The sequence below is a fragment of the Dunckerocampus dactyliophorus genome, chromosome 3, assembly GCF_027744805.1.
Source record: "Dunckerocampus dactyliophorus isolate RoL2022-P2 chromosome 3, RoL_Ddac_1.1, whole genome shotgun sequence".
Lineage (NCBI taxonomy): Eukaryota > Metazoa > Chordata > Actinopteri > Syngnathiformes > Syngnathidae > Dunckerocampus > Dunckerocampus dactyliophorus.
Window position 1 is genome coordinate 9,211,997 of NC_072821.1, and position 13,143 is coordinate 9,225,139.

General features: G+C 40.7%; 1 protein-coding gene across 2 annotated transcripts; it reads left to right on the forward strand.

The window, feature by feature from the left end:
• The first annotated feature begins 1,071 nt into the window (after nucleotides 1-1,071).
• abcb10 (ATP-binding cassette, sub-family B (MDR/TAP), member 10) lies at nucleotides 1,072-13,143 on the forward strand. Of its 2 annotated transcripts, XM_054771451.1 has the most exons (12): nucleotides 1,072-2,602; nucleotides 3,358-3,492; nucleotides 3,841-3,987; nucleotides 4,235-4,370; nucleotides 4,470-4,565; nucleotides 6,184-6,393; nucleotides 6,475-6,554; nucleotides 6,659-6,839; nucleotides 7,056-7,099; nucleotides 7,302-7,336; nucleotides 7,443-7,501; nucleotides 9,089-13,143. In XM_054771451.1, the coding sequence occupies exons 2-12, from the start codon at nucleotides 3,388-3,390 to the stop codon at nucleotides 9,280-9,282; spliced, it is 1,287 nt and encodes a 428-aa protein (XP_054627426.1). In that variant the 5' UTR covers nucleotides 1,072-2,602; nucleotides 3,358-3,387; the 3' UTR covers nucleotides 9,283-13,143. The 2 variants fall into 2 exon arrangements, with proteins under 2 accessions (XP_054627426.1, XP_054627427.1); XM_054771452.1 differs by lacking the exon at nucleotides 1,072-2,602 and having other exon boundaries at nucleotides 2,612-3,492.

Sequence of the window (13,143 nt, forward strand, 5' to 3'; positions counted from 1 at the left end):
GTTGACTCCAATCCCAATGTTCTCGTCAGCCTTTTAAATGGGTGCTGTGTGTCCTCCAAAGTACATTTTTTCAACTGAAAAATATAAGATGACCACCGGCTAACATGTGTCACCAAGAGCGGTTTAAGAGAACAGGCTGAAAACAAAAAAAAATCCCAATTACGAGTTTAGCTAAATAAAAATCGGTGTAAATTGTCATTCGGGTTTAATACAGTAAGATGATTGGTCCCTCACTGCTGTCTGGTTTTCAGTCACAAAGATTTCTGTTGTGCATCCACACATACAGTCTCAGAGGGGCAATCAACAACTTGCAGTCATGCAGTCATTGCATGTCAGTGATAGCTAACTTTAGTAGCTAAACTTTGCCAAATTGCTATCATTAGCTGACATCAAACATAACTAGTGTGCATGCGTGTGCTCCGTCGGTCGTAGCTTACATACTCAAGCAGGAAGTTTGTTGGAAAGTACATTCGAAAGTTACCGGCCTGTAAAGCTGACAGCACCTTTAATCTTATGCTGCTCTCAAATGTTCCCTTCTAAGTCTGTTCCATGTTCCTTCTCCCAGCTGCTGTGGGCTTCCTCACCGTGTCCAGTGCCGTCACCATGTCAGCCCCGTTTCTCCTGGGCAGAGTGATAGACACGATCTACACAGCCGGAACAGACGCTGAGGCAATGACGTCCTCCCTCACATCACTTTGTGCCGTGTTGACGGGTGTGTTCCTTTGCGGTGGGGCTGCCAATGCCGCCAGAGTCTACCTCATGCAGACCTCAGGTGAGATGAGACGCTGGTACATTTGCATAAAACTGTCATAGTTTAGGTAGGAGAATGTAAATTGTCCATAGGTGTGAATATCTGTGCGAATGGTTGCTTGACTATATGTGCCCGTGATTGACTGGTGAACAGCCCAAAGTGTACCCCGCCTCTTGCCCAAAGTCAGCTGGGATAGGCCCCACTTCAGGGTTCCACTAGAATTAACTAATACTCCTTGTCATCTTCCTTTAGGCCAGCAGATTGTCCGCGATCTCCGTGCCTCCGTATTTTCCTCCATCCTCAGACAGGAAGTGGCGTTTTTCGACAGGAACAGGACCGGCGAGCTGATCAATCGACTCTCTGCAGATACAGCTGTGGTGGGCCGCTCCATCACGGACAATCTTTCTGATGGCCTGAGAGCTTTTGCCCAGGCAGCTGCTGGCGTCAGTATGATGGTGAGTGCAACCCTCAGGGTAGTTGATCATTATATAGTTTTTTTTAAATTCAAATTGCTGAATGTTTTATTGATTATTCAGTGAGCACAGACCTCCAACTGTAAGAGAACAGAAACAATCAAGAATCTTCATGTCTTAAAGAAGGTCAAGTTTCAACCAAATAAGATTCACCATATAGTACAACTGCTGGCATCCATTTCTGATTAGATTTAACCGTGTTAAATAGGATTTTCCATATACAATTGCTCAAATGTTGTTTCCTTTAAACTTCTGTTCATATTAATTAAGCTTTGACAAAGAAGTTATTATTTTTAAATTCTACCATTATAAATCACGGTGATTTTTTTAGACGTGGATATTTTATTAGGATTTTTTTAACGACATTGTACTTGTAAATGTATTAATGGAAAATAGCACACAAAGAAACAAATAAACGAAAAGTCCAGATGAAAATATAGTAACTCAATAAAAAGGTTAGACAGAATCAAAAGATTCAAATGTTTTTTTTGTACGGTAAGTCCTTCTTTCGTCATGTTTCTATAGAGCATCTGTGGTTCTGTTGTGAACTTAATGAAATTAAAGTTCCCAATTTAATTTGCGAGGAAGCATGTGACATCTGCTGTTTGCCAGAAATGTAACATGGCTTCAGGAAGTCTCAGAAACACAAGTGTGTTGAAAGCAGTCTAAGGAATTAAAGACCTTTTATATGCATGTTACCCTAACCCAGTGATTCTTAATTATTTTCTGTCATGCCCCCCCAGGGGACAGAAATGTATTCAGGCCTCCTCCCCCACCGATTTGAAATACTATTGAGAAACTGATAATATCTATTTATTTATCTGTAATGTACAGGCTGAAGTCGAAACTGAAACCAAGAAAATGCAATCAAATGGAGAGCTGTGAAGCATACAAGTGTAATCAAGAGTCAAACTGCATGTTGAGTATGATTAAATTTATACATCTTGGCAGGTCTGCACTAACACTGAAAGTACTCCCTGCCACTCACGCCCCCCCTGAAAGTCCACAGGCCCGCCACTCCCCAGGGGGGACCCGCCCCACAGTTTGACAAGCACTGCTCTAACCTGTTGGGAAACCGGTTTACAGAAATCGAGGAAACAAGATATTGGGGCTTAGTAGCGTCACTTTCATGTCAGCATGTGGCTACCGTTTCTGTGGCTTTTCCACAATGAGCATGTCGCCATGGTTACTAATGCTGCAGAGCAGGTTACGTTAAGGATACCTGCCAGTTCATTGTTATTAAATTGCCTTAAATGTTTTGCTGTAACCCTGACAAACCTTCAAATACCCACCATTGTTTTTGTCTATACAGTATATTTTACCTAAGTGACAACCTCTCCATGTTGGTCATTTGTTAAACACAGCCTGCAGTGAAAATGTGAGTATGAATGTTTAATGCACAAAATAATCATCAAACTTATTTATTTGTTCATAAGATGCACACAGAACAATGACCAAATTCATTCTCTGTCTTCCTTTCCGCTTTCTGCTCCGTTCTCCTTGCACCGTGAGGTGTTCAGGCACACTCGTAATTGTGTTAGGCACTGGTTGTTTTTCCATTTTTACTCACGTACCCCCATTACAATCGGCATACCCCTCGGTGTGCACGTACCCCACTTTGGGAACCTAGGGATTAGGTCAGTAATAAAAATAAAATAAATAAAACGTTAAAAAAAAAAAAACTTTTTTACCCCAAAGAAAAATCTGGAACTGGGATTTTAATTATTATATTCCAGCCATTTGTTGTGTCCCTTTCTGAAGCTTCTCTGTAGGCCCTTTTGCACAGAAATCTTTCAAAATTGCTGCATCAGAGCTGCGACAGTAGTGTAGAACTGGTATTTATTTACCTATGCTTTTTATACAGGACCCAGTGAAGCATTGCAAATACCCTCACTTACAGGTGTCGTTCCGCCTGTGTTGCAGCTCTGTTACTACCATCAAATGTGGAAAATTGCTGTGTCGACTTTGTACACGCATTCCATGTCGATGCCGTTTATACAGAACAGCCATGCAGAAAAATACAGTCTTTTACAGGCACTGCAAAAGCCACTAGCCCTACTGGCTCTCCATCTGTTTTTTTACGCTCCCACCTTTCATCACTTTCACTTTCACTTCTTTCTTTCGTTTCCCTAGTTCTACGTCTCGCCCAGCCTGGCGAGCTTCATGCTGCTGATTGTCCCTCCTTTGGCCGGCGTGGCTGTGGTCTATGGCAGATATCTTCGCTCCATTTCTAAGTGCACGCAAGACGCCCTGGCCCAAGCCACACAGGTATACACTATACACAGACTCACCAGTTAAAGAACACAAACAAGCTATGCAGTTACAGTTTGTTAACCTTATTGAGAAATAATATGTGGTAATTAGGGCCATTACAACAAGGAAGCTGTGACAAAATAAGATGTGCAAAGTGATTGCACCAACACACTGCACTCACAGAAAAGTAAGCGCCATTATTATACCATTAGGGGTACAATGGGTAATCACCAGGGATGGTGGGATTCTGCACTACATTTGACTTGAACCAAACTGTACTACACATCTTTGGCCTTGGAAATGGTACAAAATGTACCAAGATTCAATGTGCTAACGTCCTAATGGCATTGTTTGTGTGTGCAGTTGGCAGAGGAGCGCATCAGCAACATGAGAACAGTTCGAGCTTTTGGTAAAGAACTGTCCGAAGTCAACACCTACACACAGAAGACTGATCAGGTCCTCAGCCTGGCCAAGAAGGAGGCTGTGATGCGTGCTGCCTTCTTTGGAGCGGTAAGAGTATATGAGAGTGTGTGTGAGTGTCAGCGAGGAGAGCCTGAAGCAATCCCACAGTTGGCAAATACACGCTTGCACACTAGCTTCCTTTTTTACAAACAATATTTCTGTCATGTGGCCGACTTTTCACCATTAAGATGATCATTCAGTTTATGTTTTATCAAGTAAACAGTGTTGTAAAGGTTTTCCCACACTAAGTAAGCTTGTGTGTGTGTGCATGTGCGTCTGTGTTGGTGTGTTTCAGACTGGCCTCAGCGGTAACATCATGATCCTGTCTGTGCTGTACAAAGGAGGACTTCTCATGGCCAGCCAGCACATGACTGTGGGAGAACTCTCCTCATTCCTTATGTACACCTTCTGGGTGGGCATCAGCATTGCAGGTAACACATGACACACCACTACTTACCACACAAGACTCTGTATATACTGTATGTTCTTACTATTTCAAATAACCCTGTGTGATTCTGTGGGATGTGCAGGGTTAAGTACATTCTACACAGAGCTGATGAAGGGTTTCGGTGCAGGAACAAGACTGTGGGAGCTGCTGGACAGAAAGCCTGAGTTCCCTCTTAATGGTCAGTTTTCACATACATCATCATTAACCAAAACAAAAATAGAATGGTCTCATGATAGTGGAAGCAGAGTATTTATTGGTGAATATTGTCTTGAGGCTTTATTTATAAGATATTTATTTATTATTTATTTATAAGGTACATAAACTATAATGAAGGTAAAGCAACTGCACTGCACGGTTCTTACTCCACCTACCATGACTCTACTCACTGCTGGTGCATTCCACCCATCCATTTTCTATGCCACTTATCCTAATTGGGAATATGCAGGGGTACACCTGTACACCCTGGACTGGTCGCCAGCCAATCGCAGGGCACATATAAACAATCATTCACGCTCACATTCATACCGATGGACAATTTAGAGTCGCCAACTAACTCAACATGTTTTCGGAATGTGGGAGGAAATCAGAGTACCCGGAGAAAACCCACACACGGGAAGAACATGTAAACTCTGATGCCCAACGGAGTTTCGAACCAAGGTCTTCCCGATCTCCTGATTGTGTGGCCAACATGCTAACCACTCAGCCACCGTGTGGCCCTGCTGATGCATTATGCACTATGTCTAGTACCTGGTCAACTGGGTCTCATTAGTCTAGCATATCCCTAATTGCTTTGTCATTGTAACATTTGAGGATACACAACTGAAAAAAACACACATGCTAACATTAGCTTACCCTGTTGCTGTGCCTTAGCTCTGAGCGTTACAGTATTATAATACTCACAGTCTCCCACTTTGCTGCACTCATCCATTTTCTGGCTGCTTTCAGACTCCTCTAGAATAAAAGGGGTCTCCTTAGCGTGGCCAAAAGCCACACAACAGCAGTAAAATACAGGAGACCCTCCATCTCATTTTTGTTGTTTGTTCCTCGTTGAGATTGATGCTTTCATTGTAGCCTCTTGTTTTACAGTTCGTAGTGACTGCTGAACCATCACTTGTCAAATTGAATGCATTAGAAAATAATGCTGATAATAATACATCACAACTGTATAGCACTTTTCTAGGTAGATGTTAAGGAAAGTGTAAAGATGTCTGCTGGGACATTGTGGTTGTTTAAAATTATGAATTTATATCCCGAAGTCAGCTGGGATAGGCTCCAGCATGCCCCCGCGACCCTAAAGAGGAGAAGCGGTATAGAAAATGGATGGATGGATAGTTTCTTCTATTGGATTTACAGTATATATTTGTGAATATTTCAGTGCAGAGCCTCATGTTTTTTAGACCTTCCATCTTGACCTGGCCCTTTTTAAATGGCGGTTTTTAATTGATAAAATACTAATTATTGGTTTTTCTACCAGACTACATTAAATTTGTCATGTTTATTCATGTCATTGTATCTATCACGTGGAAGTTTTCAAATGTAGCTTTTGTGTTTTGTTTTGTTTTTTGTCATGTTTATTCATGTCATTATTAAAATACTTACAATGTATCTATCACGTAGACGTTTTCAAATGTAGCTTTTGTGTTTTTTTTTTTTTTGGTCATGTTTATTCATGTCATTATTAAAATACTCACAATGTATCAATCACGTAGAAGTTTTCAAATGTAGCTTTTGTGGGTTTTTTTATGTATTGCGTGAATGAAAGTTATTAGATTAAACCAAAACTGCCTCCTACACAGAAGGTCAAGTTCTCCCCCCAGACCAGCTGAAAGGCCGTTTGGAGTTTTGTGACGTCTCCTTTGCCTACCCGACCCGTAAAGAGGCTCCTATTTTCCACAATCTCAACCTGCTTGTGCCAGCTGGTACCATCATGGCTGTAGTGGGACCTAGTGGGTCTGGAAAATCAACCCTGGTGTCACTGCTGCTCAGGCTTTATGACGCTGATTCAGGTAAGAATCGCTTGTTTTGTATCCATCTTCTGTTTGCATCAAAGTGAGAAGGTGGTGTTCAGTGTTTCACATCTCCTTCAGGCATCATCACTGTGGATGGCCATGACATCAGGGACTTGAATCCCTACTGGCTCAGGAGTCACATTGGCACCGTCAGCCAGGTACAAATACAGCTCAAACTTTTTAAGCCTGAGCGTTATCATTTTTATCACAAGTAACCGCCTCTCTTTCTCTCTCTCTTCCACACGCATGCACACACACGCAGGAGCCGGTGCTGTTCTCTTGTTCCATTCGAGACAACATTGCATATGGAGCAACAGACTCAGATGCCGTGACCACTGAAGAAATCTACAGGGCAGCCCAAGTGGCCAACGCATACGACTTCATCCAGGCTTTTCCTAAAGGCTTTGACACTGTGGTGGGGGAGAAAGGAGTGCTGTTGTCAGGTAAGGATCATGTGGTTGAATGACTACTGCTACAAGGACTCTTGTACATGCACCCGGCTGTCCATGAAATGTTATTTTTGCTGCTTTTGTCCAAGTTGGATTAGTGCCACCTGTTGCTTTGTATTGACTTTGTGAGTGGGGAAAAATGTATGTGAACATAGTCTTAGACATATACTGCATATGAGTCTACGAATAACCCTGGTGTTTGTGGTTCAGGTGGTCAGAAGCAGAGGATAGCAATTGCCAGAGCTCTTCTTAAGGTCAGTGAAGTATCGTACATTTTTTACTGCTCCTCACCATGCAGAGAAACTAATATATCTGCATGGAGCAGGAACCAGTAACTCGACAAAGCTTGCTCACAAGCAAATCCCAGTATCGCAATGCAAGTGCTTTCTTTCTGTCATTTAAAACTGCAATATTGAAGCTCGGATTGTTCACTGAACTTGTGCTGTCCGTCATCAGAATCCGAAGATCCTGCTGTTAGACGAGGCCACCAGGTATGACTTACATACTATTACATATGACATACATGTCAACAAGTTGGCTATTGGTGTTCTTTATACCTTTACTGTATTTACGGGTTGTACAACATCCCATCCTCAGTGCACTGGATGCAGAGAATGAGTTCCTGGTACAGGAGGCTTTAGAGAGACTCATGGAAGGTGCGTCTCATTTTTTATTTCCCCTTTTTAAATCAAGAATATGTCAGATGACTACTTCCATAATCATACTGATGTTTAATTTTCTTCAAATAATGACATTAGTGTCTCTTAATGGTAGGGATGGCCGATGTTTGCATAAAAATTAGATATCGGATCATATTGGCATCGTTCTTTTCTGCAGATAATGATGTCGGTGTGCGAGTGATGACATGCCTCCACCTTGCTAGCTCAGTATTTCCACGGTCTGGAATTATTAATTAGTTTTGCCATTATATTTCATATAGACAGTGACAGTATGTGTTAGGTTTTGCTCTTTGTATGTAATGTGGCTCTACCTTTCCAGCAACCGCAAAGTAGCTGCACACCACACCAAACAGGAAACAGGAAACCAAAATAAGAACACAAAGCAGGAAACCACGTGAAAACCAAAACTAAAGTCCAACCTGCCATGCGGAACATGGCATATAGCTTATGCGAGGGGGGAGTACAGAGTCCTCCATCAATACTTCGAATCTAATATCACACCTCAGGAAGAATCACTTGAAGTTACAGTGTTTAGGCACTTTTTGGATAACTTGTATGAATATTGCAGTATTTGGCTTATTTGTCAACCCATATCGGTCGATATCGGTATCGGTAATGAAGTGCTGGACAATATCAGTGTTGTAAATTCCCTGGTTATAATGTTGTCTTGGTGTGGGCACTGTTTGGGGTGAATTTTGATGTTTTTTACATCATGCAACTTAGAGGGCAGTTGAAGGGTCCTTGGGATCATTGGTGTTCATTGCTCATTCGCATCGATGCCTGTCTGCGTTTTAGATAAAGATACCGGATGGTGATGTCAGTTTTTATGTTAATACAGGTTGCTCGTTAACAGGATAAGAAGAAAAAGAAGAGAATAATTCACTTTCCTTCAAAACTTTGTTTTCATATACTTCTTAGTCCCATTTATTTTTTATTTACTGAAAAACATTTGTGGTCTTACCTTTTACCTTTTGTTTGTATATGAAGTACATGTCTGTTACTTTGCTGTAAAAGTCTGATCGCCTTCTGTTGAGCTTGGATAAATTACCTTCCATCTCGGCAGTCATTCATTCATTCATTCAGCAGAGCCTAAAAATATCTTGAATGAGTTTGACTTGTTGCTAAACCATGTAACACACATGCATGCACATAAGTTACTGTATGTCTGTTGTCAACTATAATAGCGATTTGGCAAAGTTTAACTACTAAAGTTAATTGTCATTGAATGAGTAGCCTATCACAATCACACAATGACTACTGATTGTTGAGCAGTGACTCCATATTGCCGGTCGCTTCTCTGAGACTGCTTTTGTGCTTTTGTGACATTTAAACGAGACAGAGGTGAGTAACAGGTAAATGCCATCTTATTCAGGGATGCACCACCATACAGTATTTTGTGCATTTTGTTCTTCTGTGCAACAATTAGTGTAAAAAAATATATTTTGTTTTTAAAATATTTGAAAATAATAATACAATTTTATTTATTTTATGTTATTTCTATATGTTATCTTGTGTATTCAGTATTAATCAATGTATTCATTTGGCTTTCTCACACATTAACAGGGAGGACTGTCCTCATCATTGCTCATCGTCTCTCCACCATCCAGAACGCCAATGCAGTTGCAGTGCTGGACCAGCATCGTGTAGCCGAATGCGGCCAGCACGCAGAGCTTCTGGAAAACAAACAGGGACTCTTCCGGAAACTGATGGAGAAGCAGGCTTTCCTGCAGGAGGACCAGAAACAGGCAATGAGCTGATTCTTGCCCAATAGATGAGAATGAGGTGAGAAGAATGGCTTTATCACCACCAGAGGGCGTCACTGTGTGGGAGATACAAGGGGAGGTGAAAGGGACCAAAAAAAAAAGATAAGTAGGCCCGTGATATGCTGCAAGTGTCCTTTTCACCAAGCAACAAGGCTGTGAAGAACATAAACAAGCACTAGCTAGTTACTAGCTGAGTTGTATGTCATTCTACACTGAGAGAAGAAAATGCTTAGCGATGCTTCTCAAAGGAGACACCTGTGGTTTTAAAACCCTGTCATAGTGGATGTATACCATAATATATTCAGGTACACGACACAACATGTAAATGTGCAACTAAAACACCTCTCTTTTGGAGATGCACTGTAAGTGTCCCAGCGCTCTTCATTTTCACAGCTAAACCAAAATAAGGAAGTAGGATGTGAACCTCCGACTAAATGTGTATTTATGTTGTTATTGTTTATATTTTGGTGGCTGATTTAACTTGAAGCTCACGCATAGAGCCTTTTAGAGAGTTTAAACTATAGTGATATGATGCAACCATGTATGGATGTGTCGATAAAACGAGAACACTATTCTGACATAAAAAGGACAACAATTTTTTTTCTATGGAAAAAAATGAACATGTGTGTCTTAATTCACCCTTATCTCCTAGTTTAGTACTATAATAATACACAAGTGCCAAATCGGTTTGTATTGAGATTTAGTTATGAGAGTTTATATTTTGGTACTTTGGTTAACCTATTAGAAACAGGGTGTCATTTTCACGTATTCTCACATAATGCCTGTTATGATGTGGCACAACATACAGTGGAGCCTCCAAAGTCAAGCACAATCAGTTTCGAGATGCTGGGCCGTCTGATTTGTCTCACAGGAATAATACAGGTTAATACAGGGTGGGCCATACGTTTCCATAAATCGGAAAAATAATCATTCATGTTGGACAGCTGTGTTTATTTCGATCATGTGCTCTATATGATTACCATTGTTTCGAAAATACGTTACGTGTTTTCCACTGTTGATGAACTTGCATTAGTGCAGCTGAAGTTATGCTTGTGATGGCGTTGGTGATATGTTCCTTGAGATGATTTTTGTCTCATATTTTCCCCTGATACATCATGGCCTTCAAGTGCTCCCACAGATAGAAATCAAGAGGGGAGCGATCTGGGGATCTGATTAGAAACATAAGAAAATATACATTATACATTTTCCTATGTACAGAAACGTATGGCCCACCCTGTAAAAATAATCAGTTCCAGGGTCAAACCTTTGCCATCAAAAAGCCTTTATTAACCTTATGTTGAATGTTTTTATCAACATTTTCACATCAAGGTGAGGAACAAGTCACACTTTTTGGCGTTCTTAACTGTCATACAAGTGTAAAAATAAGTTAATCGCAGAATGGCAAAACTTAACAAACAATTTAGGAACTTATCTTTAACTTTGATGTTGTGTGACGTCTGTGTGACAGAAGAGCTAAGAGGGGGGTTACTGGCTGTGTGGCACAGTTGACTATGTGGTCTAAATTCAGTCTACATTTGTTCATTAACGTGTTGTTTCGTCAGCCATACTATCCTGAGCAGACAGGACTGAAGTTGTAGCCCGATTTTCGATGTCACAGAAAGTTTCGATTCCGATTCTAGGGTAGCCGTCCATCCATTTTCTATACCCCTTGTCCTCATTAGAGTAAGCTGGAGCCTATCCCAGAGAAGCAGGGTACACCCTGGAATGGGCGCCAGCCAATCACAGGGCACATAGACAAACAGCTATTAACACTCACCTTCACAACTATGGACAGTTTAGAGTCTACAGTTAACCTAACATGCATATTTTTGACATATCAGAGGATGTGAGCTGTTCGGACTCTTGGTGCTGACTGCAGCCAACATACTAACCACTAGGCCACCATGTGGCCCGACTAGAGGGTATCATCACACCTTTTCCCCTTTGCCATCACCAAACGCCAAAATAAGCAAAACAAACGTGTGGAGTTGATCCTTTAAATCCCGCTGAACTGAAGTCTCACAAGATTTGCTGCCGATACAACTTTTTCACTTCATTATTGCAGCCTTAAGTATCAACTGATACCGATATCAATCCGAGCACGATTCACACCTACTTGTGTTACTTATTTTGTAGTGTGGAATGTTACAAAAAGCTCAATCGATTGATATTACTCAAACAGATCACAATAGTCAGCAATAGTAGGTGTGAGGAAAATCTTGCTTTCTCGTGCTTTGCGGCTGTTTCGGACAGCGTAGCGGGGGCCGGAGGTTTGTTTTTTTTGCCTGCATGGCCTTGTGAGGATCCTTATGCTGTATTATGTGGTCCTGCTTCGGATGTGCGATGAGGGTGGTCGTGTTAAACATTCCCAGTTGTGTGCCACCACGGAGGACTTGTACATGCTGTTGTTTTGCACTTGGCTGCAATCTCTTTTTCAGACTTCAACGTTGCTCCTCCTCCTTTGTTAGATTATATTCCTTGCATGTTAGCACATGTTATTGTTGTGATCACGTGGGGTCTATCGGGCGCTGCTGGATAGAAGTGCTGGAGCTGAGTCTGGAATGGACTGCTAGATCTATATGATCCAGTTGTTGGGTTTTTTGTTGTTGTTGTTTTTTTTTTTTTTTTTTGCTGAGATCGGACTGATATCCAATATGGGAACAGGACACCGCTATTGTCATGTGGTTTCACCCTCATGGTTTTGTGTAACTTTACAGGCTTATTTTGGGGGGCATTTGACTTTGGAGGGTCTGCTGTATATAAAATGTAGTTAAGTCCATGAAAAAAAAAATGTTAAAAGTTTAAGCCAACAGCCGTTTATGTAAAAATTTGAGCAAACCCTGAAGTGCATACAAATTTGATCAAAAGTCTTGTTAATTTTAAAAAAAATAATTATATTTTAGTTGTAACTGTGGTCCATACTACCACTTTGGAACTTTATTGTGCTTACTCAGAAACTTCAGAAGCTTCAGTAGAAATACACCATATTCCTTCAGGACAAATTAGAGAAATCTACTCATCATTCTCTACGAAATATGTTGCATTTTCGACTCAGTTTCTTCTCTGCCCAGCCTCGACAATCACACTAACTTTACATGAGCTGCTTTTAACTCACAGCTCACTTGTGATAAACACGGCTAATGGAAGAACGAATGGAGGATAAAAATGATATTATAAAGTTGTCTGCTCACTTGTTTCCTTTGATTTATGTTAAATACTGCACTAAACAGAGATCAGTAAAAAAAAAATATTTTAATCTTTGTTTTGAAGGCTGTTGCCTTGGCACGTATTTCTCAGAAACTATCCTCCAATTACTGTTTTATTGTAAAAGTGCTTAAAATCATGGTGAAGGTTGAACTTTATTAATGTATTTAATATTTAGTATATTGAAGTTGTCATCTGCACATAAATCAGAAGTTCTTTAATGTGTTTTTCTGTCTCCTTGTGACATGTTTTATTGTAAAACATACTTAAAAATAAGCATTAGAACATTACATTAGTCCCTCACGATAGGCCATGTTTCCTCACTCACTCTGAACTCACTTTTAACACTGAAGGTGCTTGTAAACGTGATAAATGTGTTATTTCTATATGTATGTCATTGGTTTCGAAATAATATGAGCTAAATTATATATGCTAGGTTTTAATTCATGTTTTGATAAATTATTATAGTTTTGTGGGAAAGAATAAAGTGAAATATGTGTGGATTTTAAGGAAATGTGTGAGCTTTTGTGAAGTGTTTCGCAGTTTTGGCGTCAGCGAGCGTGTGGTGCAGTTCCTCAGTCTGGCACTAAGTGGTGCTCTGGCTCAAGATACAACGAAACATTACAGTAATTGGAGCGTGTGCAGCTATTG

What these genes read in the sequence shown, in the direction of transcription:
- abcb10 (XM_054771451.1), top strand. Translation starts at nt 3,388, where the DNA reads ATGCTGCTGATTGTCCCTCCTTTGGCCGGCGTGGCTGTGGTCTATGGC. An exon ending in ACATTGGCACCGTCAGCCAG is followed by an intron (nt 6,555 to 6,658) that starts GTACAAATACAG and finishes ACACACACGCAG; the next exon opens with GAGCCGGTGCTGTTCTCTTG. An exon ending in CTGTTAGACGAGGCCACCAG is followed by an intron (nt 7,337 to 7,442) that starts GTATGACTTACA and finishes TCCCATCCTCAG; the next exon opens with TGCACTGGATGCAGAGAATG.